The 15,286-nt window shown below is 59.1% G+C and overlaps 1 protein-coding gene across 1 annotated transcript in view; it reads right to left on the bottom strand.

The window, feature by feature from the left end:
• GRID2IP (Grid2 interacting protein) overlaps positions 1 to 11,056 on the bottom strand; it is a 35,730-nt gene extending 24,674 nt beyond the window's left edge. Inside the window, 2 exon segments of the mRNA XM_086622500.1 lie at positions 7,480 to 7,634; positions 10,493 to 11,056. Coding sequence (XP_086478626.1) covers positions 7,480 to 7,634; positions 10,493 to 11,056 — 719 coding nt within the window.
• Between the last annotated feature and the right edge of the window lie 4,230 nt (positions 11,057 to 15,286).

Raw genomic sequence — 15,286 nt, 5'->3', positions numbered from 1 at the left:
AGCAGACCCAGATGTGCTCCTCCTGCCTCCCCCAAGCCCCTCATCCCCAATTTTTCATCTGAGCTTCACTCAGCTCCCCCAACCCTCATGCCGCTGCTGCGGTGGGTGTGGGTTGGTGGCAGGGCCACACTGGCACCTGGCACAAGGGTCCCCGCAGCTCAGAGAGGCAGCAGAGCCATCACTGGGATGTCTGCTGCGGCACGAGGCTTTCCCAGCCCATCCAACGCCATGCACGACACGCGGAGGAGCGGAGCAGAGAGACGTACCGAAAATGCCGAGAGAAGCTCCGGTCCTTTCCCATTTGTCAGGGTGCGGTGGGAACAAAAGGGAGATGCTTCAGATCCTCATGCAGCTGAGTCTCAGCCTCGGCTCACGCCCACGACGCGGCCAGATCCAACAACCCAACCGTGTGCCAGCCGGTGCCCCCCTGCCTTTGGCACCCCCACGGTGAGCGGGCGCTGCAGCCAGATGGGCCGGCTCGGCGGAAAACTCTACCTGGGCTGAGCCCCTGCCTCCCTTCGCCCTCGCCTCCCCGCCACGTTCTTGGTCCCAGGAGGAGGTTTACCATCTACCAAGTGCCTCCTTTTTCTATCAATTGGGCTTCGGTGCCAGCTCTGCCCTCCCTGCTCCGGCTCTGCCCCGGCTCGCAGCGACGGAGCCTTTCGCTTTCCCTAAAAACTGCAGTCGCTGTAATTTCCAGCTGGAACGATCTCGTAACAGAAAGGAGGGCACAGCTCGGCGCCGAACTCCGGGGGGATGCCTCCCTGGCGCTAATTAGTTGACTTCTAAAGTGCTTCTGTTTAAATTACACGCCGCCGTAATGGGTGAGAAACCTTAAAGGCAAATGGCATCGGCAGCGGGTGCTGGGCGCGCAGGCAGAGCCACCCGGGCTGGACCAGGACCAGGACCAGGACCAGGACCAGGACCAGACCCAGAATCATGGGCCCAAACCTCCCCCCGCGCCACAGAGCATCGTTTGCCCCCAGGGTAACACAGCAGCGCTTTGCACTGGGGATGGAAGATTAAAAAACCCATCTTTAATTGAAATAACGCCATCTTTAAACACAGCGCGGGCGTTTGATGAAGAGGATGTGAAGCTTTCCAGAGCTGCCAACATCAAATACAACCTCCAGGTAGCAAAGGAAGGAAAAATGCAAAATGTATGGTTTAGCCCCAGAACGACTGGTAAAGACCTGACCTTGAGTCTGTCGGTTGTGCAGAAAAACATGTCCCAGGGCGGATTAAAACACGGAGCTACACTTGGATTATGTCTGAACTGTGCTGTGCAAACAGCTACCAGCCTGGAAAACCACTTCTGCCCCCAAAGTGGCCACAACGCTAAAATCCTCCCGTTTTTTGGGGAGAAAACTCGTGTATTGCTTTACCCACACAACAGGACTCCTGCTTATGAACCCACGCAGGTTTTCTCAATCTCCCTGTTAGCCCGGCGGGCGTGGGCAGGGTGATGGCAGCCCTGTGCCAGCCTCCAGCCCTGGCAGCACTGACAGCCATGGGGGACGCAGCACCTCCGAACCCGGCAGCGAGCACAGACCTGTGATTTTCACGGGGGCTGTTATCCCGTTATCCCATTATCCACGGTTACAGGAGGCTCAGTCATCACTCGTTTGGCTGCAGATGTTTTGCAGATGTGACTGTTGTTATCATTAAATAGGAATGAAGGTGCTTTTCCACCCGGGAGCACAGACACAGTGGGATGCAGTGGCCGAGTGCTGGGGCCAGGACCCCCTCACAGCCCTTCCCCAGCCACCCCACTTGTCCCTGGGGACAGCCCAAAACCCCCAGCCCCGCACCGCAGCTTTTGGGAGGGTCATCACTGATGCATCCCTGCACCAGCTCTGGTAAGGACTGAGCCCTCCTGGAGCAGCGCTGAGCCCGTGCCTGGCTGGGGACCACCCTCCCCATCAGCAGCTGGGGCTCCAGGTCCCCTTGCCTCTCCCAAACCTGGTGTCCCTGTGCCCAAACCTCCCTGTGCACCAAGAGCCGGTGGCTTTGTCCTTCCCCTGGCAGGGACGGGCAGCCCCACGGCTGCCAGGGACACGGAGGCCTCCAAAGAAACCCCCAGGAAGGATTTCTCTGCAGCTTCCGTTCTGCCCAGCATCACCCGGCGGGTGTCGGGGCTGGTGGCCAAGGCGGTGGGTGCAAACAGCTGCTTGATACAGCCCCAGGGATGGTCCCCAAACCCCCCATGGCACCCATGGGACCCTGCCAGCCGTTGCACCAGGGAGATGTGGGGCCACCAGCAGTTCCAATGCACCCCGAGCCCCGTGCCAGCACCCCACACCACCCCAGGAGCAGCGAGTTTTGTCGCTCCCAGCTTTTCGGAGCCGCAGAGAGGATCACCATGGCCGAGGCGCTGCCCCGACCTGCTTTCTGCTGGGAACAGCAGGACAAACGCAGCTTTCTGTGTTTTCCTTAAGGTACTGGAAAACACTCGGAGCAAGTAGCCACTTCCCAAAATAAAAGCTGCCAAGCAGTGGCGGTGTGCGAGCGGGCCGGGCTGGTACAACCTGCATTACAGCGGAATTCGATTTGCCAAAAGAAATCCATCTCCTGACAGGAGATTTCGCACCGAGGCATTTTGGTCATGACCTATTTGAACTCAGCCGGTAGAAAAGGAACTCCGTGCCCAATTCTTTTCACCACTGGCACAATTTTTTTTTTTTCCTGCTGCCCTAATTCCCAGTTTTGGGCAGTTGACCGTATGTCCGGCTATCAAGATTCGGGATTTTTTTAAAACGGAAGCAAACAAGAGCTGCTTTTCCTCCGTTATTGCCCCACTGTCCGTGTGGTTTCCCAGCAGCTCTGCCCACAGCGTGGGCAGGAGGATGGGGTCTGGCTGCGCTTTAAGGTGCTGCATCAGCAGCGGGTTCAGGGGGCGACTTGTGCCAAGCACCCCAGAGAGCCAGAAAGCTCCCCCTGACCTCGGAGGAGCGGGTACACAAGGGGGGGAATGAAAAGCAGGGAAGCAGCGCAACCCATAATATATAAATCCTGATGGCTAAAATGAAATTTCTTATCCAGAGACGGTCACAGATGGCTGGAGTATTTTAATACGGGAACACGCCAAGCAATTTCATCGCCGTGAAAAACGAGCTGAGACAAACGGATTGCGTTTGGAGCGTCGCTAAAATGAACTCGGCGGAATTTCTCCCGTAACAAGGGGACCCCCGATGGGCAGCGATTTGCTCTTTGCCAGGGATCAAAAGTGACTCGGCCCAGCCGCCGCGGGCCACCGGCTCCGGTTTGGTTTTCCCGCAGGAGCAGCGGCTGCTCGGGAAGCAAACGGACCGTAACCAAAGCAGCGGAGTAGCAAACTATCCCGAACCGTTCTCCCTGCGGCGGAGCGAAGCACAACGTGACTTAAAGCAGATCCACGGCAATCTACAGCAGCCTAAGCAGCCCGAGAGCTGGCACCTAAGGAATCACTGCGGCCAGGCCGGCAGGCCGGCTGTGCTGCGGAGCACACGCGCATCCCGCTGTTCAAATCCAGGTGAAGGGCACGGCACCCGTGTAAGCAGCACCGCCGGTGGTTTATGCGCCAGCTTTTGTAACGCTGCGGGCCAGCGGGGAGGGGGGGATCCACGTTTCCATCGCTCTCCAATTCCGCTGCAAACAGATGTTTCAAAGCTCAACTCCGCTGCCAGGAGCTGGGGCAAGGCTGGCACGGGCACCACCGGTGCTGCTGCCAGTGCAGGAGAACGCACGGTGCAGAGGGGGACGGCAACTGGTACGCGGTGATGTGCGAGTGCTAAAGCCCCGAGCAGTGCGGTGAGGATCCCCCCGGACCGCTCGGCTCGGGGGGCGGCTTTGGTCCCCGGAGTCCGGGGAAAAGCCGGCGGCTGCTGCGACGGCGCTGCGGAGCGCTGGGGCGCAGAGCTGGCACTGCTTCTCTGCTGGAATTACCGCTCTGCCCTGGTTTGAAACCAGCTCCGAAATAAGAGCGGTGCCAAGAGGCGTGCACCCCTGGGACCCCGACCTGCCCAAAATAACCCGCTCCCCTCCCCACGCCGGTGCGAGACACGCATGGCCCCTGCACACGCACTTGGCACGGCCACGGGCAGCGGAGGAGATGAACCCCACGGCTCTCCCGGGACTAGACCCGGGCTTTGGCGTTCGCAATCGATGGAATGACACAAAATAAGAGATTTCCCTCTCCCCAGCAGAGCCGCGACGCCCGCGGAGTCGCTGACGGGAGCAGCTCCGATGCAGTACGGATGCCGAGTTAATTAACTTTTAACACATCTCGTTTTTGCAGAGCCGGGGGTTGCCAGCTTCGGGAATTAAGCTGCTTTAAACCCATTCCCCTCCCAGCCCCTTCGGCTGCCACGGAAGGTCCGTTCTTACTCACCCGAGACAGCTCATCGTTCCCCCTCGCTGCCGTATTTCATCCTCCTCGAGCAGAGCTACAGTTGTGCGCTTCGCTACGCGCACCAGCCATATGGGCAGGGGATGGGAGCGGGGAGGAACCGGCGCAGCACGTGCGTTATCCCTGCTATCCACAACCGAACGGATGAAGAAAATGTCAGCAAATTAAAATCTGCAGGAGCTTAATTCCAGGCAAATGGGATGAAATCCATTTGAGCTAAAAAGAAAAAAAAAAAAAAAAACAAAAAAAACCCAAACACCAACACTGGAAAAAGCCCAGCCTGAGGACAGAGAGGAGGAGGAGGAGGAGAGGTGTCTGCAGCCCCGTGTCCATCTGCGTGCTGAGTTGAGGGGTCTTGGGTTACACTGCACCGCAACACGCCAAAGCCCGGGGGGAGCCCGGCAAGGGGACGGGCAGGGAGGGAGGACAGCCGGCGGCAGCAACGGCCCAAAAATAAATACAGCTGGTGCAGAGAGAAGATCCAGTCAGGCCAGTGCGAGGGTCAGCGACTGACGGAGATGTACCGGCCACCTGGCTCTGCATGGCAGGGGCCACATGGTCACCTGTGGTGGCCACTGCCACAGACCCTGCGCCAGGGCTCAGCCAGCCTGCCAGGCTGCTGGCAAGGCGAGTGTTGGAGACCCTTGCTAGCATCACCCCCAGCATCCCTCCCCAGTCCCTGGCCGATGGGCACCACCATCGTGGGAGGGAAGGGGCTCGTCCCAGCCCCTCCGAGGGCTCCTCTCGGCAGCCCTCCTCCGGGCTTTGCAGGGTGCGAGGCACGGGCGAGCTCGTGGTGCGCGGGACTGCCCCCGCATTTCGGGTGGAAACAGCCCCCGGGGAGCAGGGAGCCAGGCACAGCCTCGCAGGGATGCCCGGGCTGGCTGACGGGTGCCCATGTGGTCCCAAGCCCATCCTCGCACGGCTCCACGTGCCCGCAGGGTGGTCCCATGGGATGAGCCCCAGGATGCTCGCTGGGCCAGTTCACATGGGCTCCACTCCCCCAAATGGCACCAACACACGCCGCTGCTGGGGGGTGGCTGCCCTGCGCCCCGAGGACGGTGAGACAGCTGCACCAGCACCCCATCCCCAGAGCCGGCGCCGGAGCCGGGACCCCTCCTTGCACGAATCCCCAGTGCAGCTCTTCCCCAGCGCCTGGGTGCCACTGGGGTGCAGACCCCAGACCCCCCTTAGCCAGCAATGGACCGGAGCAGCTCGAGCCGTGCGGAAATCACCCACATGAATTCACAGCACCCCTAAATCCAGAGCACCCGGAGCCGCTCACCCCCTTGCAGTGAGTTATTAAAAGCACGAAATAAGGCAGCAAACCCACCGGAGGGGAGACCCCGGGATAAGCAGCTCATATCCCGCACGGCAGCACCCACGGAGCTGTGCCTGCCCCCCCAGCACCCCTGCAGCTGGGAAACCCGGTCTCCAAAGCACCTTTTTTTATTATTTTCTTGACTTTATTTCATTGAGATTAGACGGTAAATCTTTTCCCTAAGCTAAATATTCCATTTCCATTAAACCAAGATTAGCTGCCTGGTTTCCGGCGCCTCTTGCCCCAGCCCTGGCATGACCCTTTCACACGGGGCATGGGGCGGCTGTGGGCTTGACTCCATGTTTGGGGGGTGTAACGTGGTGCTGCCCCATGGCATCGCGGGGCTGGGCACAGGGCGAGCTCTGCACCGCGTGGCGGGCACAGTGGCACCGGGTCCGGCCACGCTGTCCTCCACTGGGATGGGGACACCCTGGGGGGACCTGCTGTGCCCCCACAATGGGGCTTGGGTCTGGAGGAAAATTTAGACACTTATTCAAATCCCTTCTGAGGGGGAGAAATTCCCTTATAATTCCCTAGGGATGAAGACAAAGGGGGTCTCCGAGGCGGTCGAGGCATTTCCATGGATCTTTTTGGGGAAAAGATTTTTCCTGACTTGTGGGTGGTGGGTTTTTTTGACTGGGACTAGTTTGGGGCAATGGCTCAGGCAGGGCTCGGTGCTGACTGTCCCTGCCCCCAGTCCCAGCCGTCCACCTGTCAGGTGCCCCCAGGACATTCAGGAGGGACAGGACTGCTGCCACAGGGGCACGACAGCCTGGGCATGAGCACCAGGACACTGCAGCTGCCAGGGAGATGACGATCCCCTCCGCACCCTGGCTCTGCAGGGATCTGTGCCCACTAGGTCTGGAGGGGCCCTGATGGCCCACGTGCAGTGCCAGCAGAGCCAGGGGACACTGCGTGCCAGGGGCCACCCACCCGCTCTCCCCATTCTCCCCACGGCGGGATCACGGAGCACGGTGGAGACCCCGGCACGCGGACGTTGTTATGGTAACTGTAATATCTTGCAATTCCACTGATTAAAGCAGGAATTGGAAAGCCGGGCCCAGAATGGGGCCAGATGGAGGCTTGATTCCCTAATGGCCATCGTCTCAGCCTGGCCATAATCCCCACCACGTGCCCGTGCACCAGCCCCGTCCCGCAGTGCTGCCAGAAGAGCAGCAGACCGGCTGCACGCCCGTGGCACGGCCGCTCTGCTGGGGGCTCAAGAGGTGCCAGGGACCCTGAGCCCAAGCAGAGCATTGCCAGAGCATCCCGGGATGAGCAAGCCCCGGGATGCTGTGGGCAGTGCCAGCCTGGAGGCAGCCCATGGCCTTGACAGAGCCTCCCCAGCCACTGGAGCTGCTGGCAGCCCTGGCCAAGCCCTCACCCACTGCCAGCTCTTGCCTTGGCCAGGCTCTCGGAGAATCAGCAGCCATTCTGCAGTGAATCCCATCTCCCTTCGAAACGATGGCCAGAAACGGGAGCCATGTGCCACGCTGCAGGCAGAGGTGGTGGCTCTGTGGGGCCGGTGGCCACCGCTCCCTGCAGGGATGGGGACAGTTGGCGGCTGGTGCAGTGCCAGCAGCTGCGGGTGCCCCCATCCCAGCCCGGGCAGGACAGCCACGCCGGCTGGCGGGCACAGGGATGCCAGGCTGAGACCCCACCGAGCTCCACTCGGCCGCCCCTTGGAAAGGCGGAAAAGTCAGTGCTGGGCAGAGGAATGCCCGTGGTTTAACGAGCAGCACGGCAGCACGAGGGACCTGCCACCCTGTACCTGATGCTGTCCACGAGGTGCTGGTGGGACTCCTGGGTGAGCACCATGCAGAGGGCATAGGCCAAGTATTCCACCTTCCGCTCTGCCGCGTACTGCTTCAGGATGGTGAACACCTTCTCCCTGAGCTCCGGCTGGTCCCCGAGGATGTCATCCACCTGCAGCACGGGAGCCGGGGAAGGAGAGGGAAGAGGCATTGAGCAGCGGAGCGGCTGACCGTGCGCACGGGGGCACGAAGGGTGCAGAGAACGTGCCCGTCTCATGGTGGCACCGGGTCAGCCAGCGAGGAGGGACCCCGCAGGGACCAAAGCAGATTTCAGCCATGGAAACCGCGGTGTGACAGCAAACCCCGAAACCCGGCTGTGCCACAATCGTCCTGTAGGACAATGGGCAGGGTGGGTGGCGAGCCGGTGCCCCCGTCCGGGCTCTGCCTGGCAGGGGACACCGCAACGGGCTTTCGGAGGTGGCTAAGCCTCTCATCGCACCGTGGTGCTGCCGTTAATTCCGGGATGTGGCAGGGAAGTGGGGAGAGGGAGCATGAACGTGAGCACCAGCCCTGGAAACGGCCCCAGCAGCCCCCCGCCGCTGTCCCGTCCTCTCCACCTGTGACAGCGTGACAGGCAGAGTAATTAGCTAATTACCACCCAGGCAATTACCCTGCACGGGACCCTCCTTATCAGCCTCTCCCAGGCCAGGGGACTGCCCCTTGCCGTGGGGTTGTGCTGGGCAGTGGGTGCTGCTGCCTTGCCCCCAGTCTGGCTGGGTGCAGCAAATACACGTGGGGCGCAGAAAGCCCCTCGTGACAACCCTGCTGTCCCTGTGCGAGTTGGATTTTCCTGCGAGGTGATGGTTTTGTGCTCACAGCAGGTGTAACAGCTTCCCCCAGCTCTATGAGCATGGGGGGGAAGTGGCAGTGAGCGGAGCCCCTTGCCCTTCCCTGTTCCTGGGGGGTGTGCAGGGCTCTGTGTGTGCCCCACTGCGAGGGAGCTGGCAGCATCACCCAGCTGAGCTGGCTGTGAGAGGCTCTTGCCCAGGGAAGGGGAAGAGCCATTTCCTCCAGGTGCTGGTCCCACTGGGCAGCTCCCAGTGACGACCGTTGCTGGTGCCGTGACGCCCAGCGCAGCTCTCCCGGTGCCGCTGGGTTTGCGCAGCCGCCACGCAAGTGCCGCGGGGGCTCCGGCAGCGGCACCGCTTCAAGGTTACCGAATCTGGGGCAGCCGAGGCAGCTGCGTCCCCGGGGCAGGCTCGCACGCGTTTCAGCCCCAAGGTCCAGCACGGGAATGACACAGACCGTGGTGTTCCTGGCGGGCTGAATCCCAGGATGCTGCTGTTAAATTTTTCCCTGGGCTGCGACTGGAGGACATGGTGGGTGGGAACAGGGGGGTTCTGCCATCCCTCACGTCGGTGCAGTTCCCCAGAGTGTGCAGGGGGCAAGGGCATCTGGAATGGAGACCGCAAGCACCTCCAGCGCTTTCTGGCAATGCCCCCAGGCTGCCAGGATGCCCAGCTGGCACAGCCCAGCTCCAGCCCTGGCCCCGCTGCCGCCGGTCGCTCTGCCAGGTGAGCGTGGGTCATACAGGGGCTCTGCCAAGCGAACGAGGGTGGGAGAAGCCTCTGGCTTGCAAGGGACCTGTGGGCAGTGCAGGCACCAAATGCAAACCACTGGCACCCTCTGACCTTCCAGCCTCGTGGAGGGTGGGCAGGCTTGCCTGGGTGCCCACAGCACCTGCCAGATCCGAGCTCCCAGGTAAATAAGGGGGTAAAGCACCCTGCTGGGTTTTATTATTTTCTGCGTCATGTGAAAAAATGAAGCCACTTAAAACATCTGCGCCATTAACTCCCTCTAGAGAGGTGTCTGCCGGCTGAGCTGGGGCTCCGGTGCCCGGGAGCCAGTGGCACACGTGCCCTGCAAACCTGCTTCTGCCTGGGACTGTCACGGTGGCTTTGCTGGGCACGAAAGGGGGGTGGCAGAGGTGCTGCTGTGGGTGCTCAGTGGGGAAGGGACATGGCAGAGGTGCTGCTGTGGGTGCTCAGTGGGGAAGGGACATGGCAGAGGTGCTGCTGTGGGTGCTCAGTGGGGAAGGGACATGGCAGAGGTGCTGCTGTGGGTGCTCAGTGGGGAAGGGACATGGCAGAGGTGCTGCTGTGGGTGCTCACGGCATCTCGACCAGTTTGCTTGCTTCAAAAGCGCTCTCCTGTAATTGTCCAGGGAATGGTTACACGGTTTAATGTGACTTCCCGAGATGGAGGCAGCGTGGAACAGCCTCTCATCCTCTTGTTAATCTCCCGTAATCAGCAGGTATCTGTTTCACAGGCGATGCTCTGCCGTATGGATCCAAACCTCAGCGCGCATTTGTGAATCTTTAATGCAGAAGCTGGCTGAGGGGATTCGGCTGATACCCACGAATCTCTTTATGAATGTCTTGTTCCTTTATTAGCTCGGGATCAAAAAAACCACAGGCCTGGTTATTTCCATAACGGTATTTTAAAAGGTTACTTTGAAATGGAGATTAGAAAGATTAAAAAAACAACCATGATCAAATTTATAATTAGCACGAGGCGAAGTGTTTGGTAAACTACCCACCAGGCAGCCTTCAGGAACACAATGAAGATGTAATCACATCACTGTTTTCCCTTTGCAACAAAACAGGAGCTAAAATGTCTGCAGGATGACATGCTCCAACTTTGAAGGGATGTCCAGACACACAGGAGGGAGGGATCTGCCCCCGTGGTTTCCACACGCTCTTGCAGTGCGAAGGAATAAGGACTCGGGATCATCCCTGAGGATCTCCCAAGCTCTTTGCAGCATCCATCTATTCTCCCGATGATTATTGACATACAGGTAATTATTAGACCCTTCTCTCGGGTGCCGATGCCCAAATCTGCACCCCAGCCCTGTGACCAAGCCAGGAGCATCCCCATCCAAGCATGCCACAAAGGCTGAACATGGGAATCTCCAAACCCTGGGTGCAGGGGTGCCCCGAGCCCCGGACGCTCGCCCGTGCCCCAGCCTTACCTTTTTGCTGAATTCCCGCGCTTTCTGCTTCCTCTCCTGGCGCACGGCGTCGGCGCTGGGGATGGGGTCCCACGTGGCGGCCCCGCACCGTGGCCGCAGCACCGCCAGCCGCAGGGGCTGCCCGTGGCAGGACCCCACCAGGGCGGCCGCCGCTTCCCGCAGCATCACGGGCATCCCGTTGACTTCCAGCACATAATCCCCCGGCTCGATCCCGCAGGCAGCGGCGGGCAAGTCCGGGCTGACGCTGGCCACTCGCGGGGGGCTGCCGCTTGCCAGCTCGAAGCCGAAGCATCCATGGGGACCAGGGGGGATGTCGACGTGCTGCAGGCGGGAGACCACCCCGATGCTGGGGGGCACGTTGCGGCAGCGCCTGGCCAGCCCCAGCAGTGCCTGGCAGCCCAGGGAGGAGACTGGCTGCCCCTCGACCTCCAGCACCTCGTCGCCCGGCCGCAGCCCTGCCACCGCGGCACTGCTGCCCTCCTGCACCCAGAGGATGTAGCACGGACCAGTCCCGCTTATCTTGAACCCGAAGGCCTCGGGCCAGCCCTCGTTGGTTGCCGGCATGGCTGCAACTGGAAAAGAAGGGAGGAAAAAAAGGAGTTGTGGTGCATTTTCCGTCCTTAACCTTAGCTCCTGCGGATGCCACGTGGATCTTGTCAGTGTGGGGGCTCTAGTCTGTGCTGTGCCCCCACACTGTGGGAAGAAATGCCCCGAGAGGGACACTTTTCCTCTATATTTTCCTAAAATATAGCTTTTATTCTGCTATCAGCAGGCTGCTGGCAGCGCCAATGCCATTAGCAGGGAGGAAGGTGAGTTGGCTGGAAAGGTCGGGGCTACACCCAGCACCTGGACCAGCCTCACACAGCCCTTGTCTCGCCCGTCGGTGGCACCCACCTAACCCCTCCATCCCAGGGAGATGCACTCAGGCACCTGCTTGTATGTATTTGTCAAGAAAAATGATGATTTCCTTTCCCTGGCATGTCATATTAACAAATAGACCACCCAATGACTTAAACCAGCCGTATTTTAACCCGCTCTTCTCAATACTCAATATTTTAGCAGTTTGCAACTGTAAAATTACTGCAGGTTCATGAGAATTTGCCAGATCCTCTCAGCTCTCCCAGGAGAACTCCTTCGTGCCCTCCCAGTGAAGGCCAAAACGTCCGTGTGCAGCATTGACCTGCTGGCAGCGTTCTGGGACGCAAAGATGAGGATTTTCTCAACAAGCAGGACTTGTTTGTGGTTCATCGGGAGGGTCAGGACCGGCTCCACGGCTGCTCAAGGAGAAATCGGGCACAGCCGCCCCAAACATCTGCAGGAGGCATCTTTGCCCAAGGTGCCGCGGGACCGGCTGAGCCGGGCGGCTCACTCGGATGCCCTTTCGGCGCCGCTGATGTGTAAGTGACTTCGCTGTCTGCTGACACTTGCTAAAATGATTCACGTGTAGATTTTTCTCTTCATTTGATCTCAGCTGTCTGTGAAGATGCTTTTTACTCCCCTGTTTGTTCCATCTATGTTACTTAAAAATGAAACACAGACTATTTTACCCAGGCAAATGATCTTACGGGGACTACGAGGACTCAGAATCACTCAAAAACATCCTCAAGAACACACCTTTAGCTTTGTGCTCTTCACATCAAGAAGCCTCAGGCAGCCACAGAGCCCAGCAGCACCCCAAAGCCAGCTCTTGGTGGGTCCCCGACTGGTTGCTCCCCCCAGCCTGGGCAGCCCAGCGGGTCCCAGCTCCTGGCCGTGCTCCCACCAGCACAGCATCCCTTCCCACCTCCACCTTGCTGCTCTCAGGGCAGCTCGGCTCTGATCTGAACGACCAAAAGATGTTTCTTCTGCTCCTTTGAGACCTGGTAAATCTTGGTCGAAATTCAGTAGCACTGAAAACGTTGTTTAATGCCCTATTACAGGCCAGGGAGATGAAAGGAACTCATCGTGTCCGTTTTCAGCACAAATAATACGGACCAGCTTGCTCTGAGAGCAGAATCGTGGGGATGGGCAGGGAAAATAGCATTACTGCACAACTCTGTACTAATAACCTGAGCCTGCTCTGCTGCTGCAAACAGCTACCTAAGGCTGTGTTAGAGGGCACTGAAAGTGCCACCTTCATAAGGAAATATTAAAAAGGACCAAGCAATACACTGTTGCTAACATAATAAGTGTAATAATCTTGTCCTCCTTCGTACAGCAGTGCTGATTAAAACGATGCATAAAACCCAGGGATTATAATTATTGTTATTATTTAAAGAGGAAACAAAGCTGTTGCCCGTGTTAACGGGCACAGATGTCAAGGACCGGAGGGGCAGTGCTGAGGGTGAAGCATGGGGCGAGTCTGGCTGAAACCCATCGGCGAGTGAGTCCCTGGGGCCGAGCAGCGCAGGCTTTGAAAACTCCGGCAAGAGTCCGGTAAGTGCCAGGATGGCCCCAGCACCACCGCTCTGGGCTGAGCTCCGTGGCAAAGCCAGGCAGGGCAGCAGCTGTCGCCCTGCCACGGGAGCTGCATCACCCCCATCCACCTCTACGCCCCCCGGCTCAAGCACTTACAGAAGTCTGCGGCCATCCGAGCGAGCCTGGCGGGCTCTCACCACCGGCAGGTTTGTCCCGCTACGGGGTCGAAGCTTCCTCCCTTCTCCTCCATCGCCCCTGGCAGCGCGTCCCACCTGCCCGCTGGGCTCCTGGGGGCATCTCCCTGCTCCCGCGTCCTCGCTGCATTCCCCTGGGCGCTGGGGGCACAGCCCTGGCACCTAACGCCGGTCCAGGGGTGGGTGAAACGGCTGCTGGGGCAGAGCTGGGGCAGTCCCTCGGGCAGAGGGTGGCTGCCCCTTCCCAAGCTTCTTACTCAAGCCCTGCACCCTTCCAGCTGCTCTGAGCCAGCGCCAGGCACGCGGAAAGGTCTTTCTTGCATTTTCCTTTCCTAACTAACTTTATTTCCATCGCAAAGAGAAGCGCAGACAGACCAGTTGCCGCTGCTGGTCCTGCCTGAGCCTGGTGCTGACCTGAGCCCACAGATCTGGGGGGAATTAGGGGCTGGAAGGAGGTAAAACAGATTAGCACCCGTGGAGGGAAATCCCTTATCCCCACGGGCAAATCCAAAGAGACAGCGCTTCGCAAAGCAGCAGAGACGCAGCGTGCCATCGCTGCTCCCAAACAGCCGCCGGACCTGCTGAGATCTCGCTGGCCCCACCACCGACAATCTGGGTGGGAAACCAGAGATTTTGGGAGTATGCATCTGCCAAACAACACGTGGTTTGCCGCAGGGATTTAGGGGTCTGGACCAACCTCCACAGGGCTCTCCAGGAGAGCCCCCCCCAGCCAGGCTGCTCCGCGGGGCAGAGCGGGCTCCTCGCAGCGGGGAGCAGCTGAGAGCGTTTCACGGCAGAGACCCCCACGCTGGTACTCGCTCCCCATTAAGCTGCTATTTCTAATTTTCTCCTCTGCTTCCTCGGCACTCAGGGATCCCAGGGCTTAGCACACTAAGAGGTTTTAGAGTATTACACGTCCCGCTGCGGCACTGGTGGGAGAGGCCGTCTGCATCCCATCACGGACCACACAGCAATCCCGTCTGCCCTCGGCACCGGCGCGGGCTGAGCTGTCGGCAGCGTTGGGCTGGATGGGAGACCACCTCCTCCCAGGAAACCTGGGAGACTTGATATGGGATCGGGTAAAGCCTTAAGGAAGGAGAGCTGCAGGGATCTGCTCTGCCCAACCTGACGGTGGAGGGTCTTCCTCTCGCTCGTGCCCTTCATGTTCATACGTGTCACTGCTGCAAGGGACTCGGAGACCCCTCCTCCTCCTGTCCCCTCCAGCTCCGGTGTCAGGGATGCTCTGCTAGAGTCAGGACATGGCTCCTTTCTTGCAGGTTCTGCACAAACGCAAATCTGCCCCTCAGCAGCTGAGACCCATGGGCACGTGTCAGGGGGAGCGTGCGCTGCCCACCCGTGTCGACCCCGAAACGCACACACCTTCCTGCAAAATGTCAGGGCACCTTCACCATTCTCTGCCCAAACAGGCAGACAAAAAAAAATTCCAATGGACAACCTTTTTTGTTTTTTTCCAGCAAGTGAAGTAATTGCTTCTTTTCCCACCATTTTTAAGGGACTTGAGTGCTTTAAACCACTGACAGTGAATTTTAATCCCTGTAAGAAATAAGTTATGGGATTCCATGCTAATGAAAACACTGTTTCCTTGAAGACCTCCTGCTAGACTTTGATCCAACAAGACTTTTCACTCATTTTCACAGCACTTGGATTGAATCAGCTTCATTCATCTCAGACTCAACCCACTATTAAAGCATTTGCTGGCTGGTTTCTCCTTGAGCGCAGCCTACAAGGCCACTCAGAGTGGACGGAGCTCCTCGGCGGTGCCGGTGCCCTGCTTGGTGACACTCGTTGCAGCTTCTGCCAGGAGCAGAACCGGGGACCACGGTGCACAACCCCCGTCTGTCCACCCACAGCCAAATAAACCGCCGTGTGCCCACGGGGCAGCCAGTTGCCCATCCCAGGGCCCCTTCTCTGCTGCCAAACGTGCCAGGTTACATCCAACGTCCAAAACAAACCTACAGCTGTACCTGGAGCAGCACAGAAATTTTGCTGTATCAGTAGGAAGGGCAAAAAATGGCTTTTTCACAGCATCCTCTGACCAGGAGCAAAGTGCCTTGGGCTGCGCTCTGGGATAGCCGTGCCCCGGCAACGTTTTGACTGCGTTTCTCTCTCAGGTGCTGGTTTGGTGCAGGAAAAAAAGATCCCTTTCCTGGAACCCAGCCTCACCTCCTGCTGCCACGTCTTG

Source organism: Tauraco erythrolophus, chromosome 17 (genome assembly GCF_009769465.1).
Source record: "Tauraco erythrolophus isolate bTauEry1 chromosome 17, bTauEry1.pri, whole genome shotgun sequence".
In the NCBI taxonomy this organism is placed as follows: Eukaryota; Metazoa; Chordata; class Aves; order Musophagiformes; family Musophagidae; genus Tauraco; species Tauraco erythrolophus.
The sequence above is the reverse complement of the archived record's forward strand: the minus strand, read 5'-3'. Positions and strand labels throughout refer to the sequence as shown.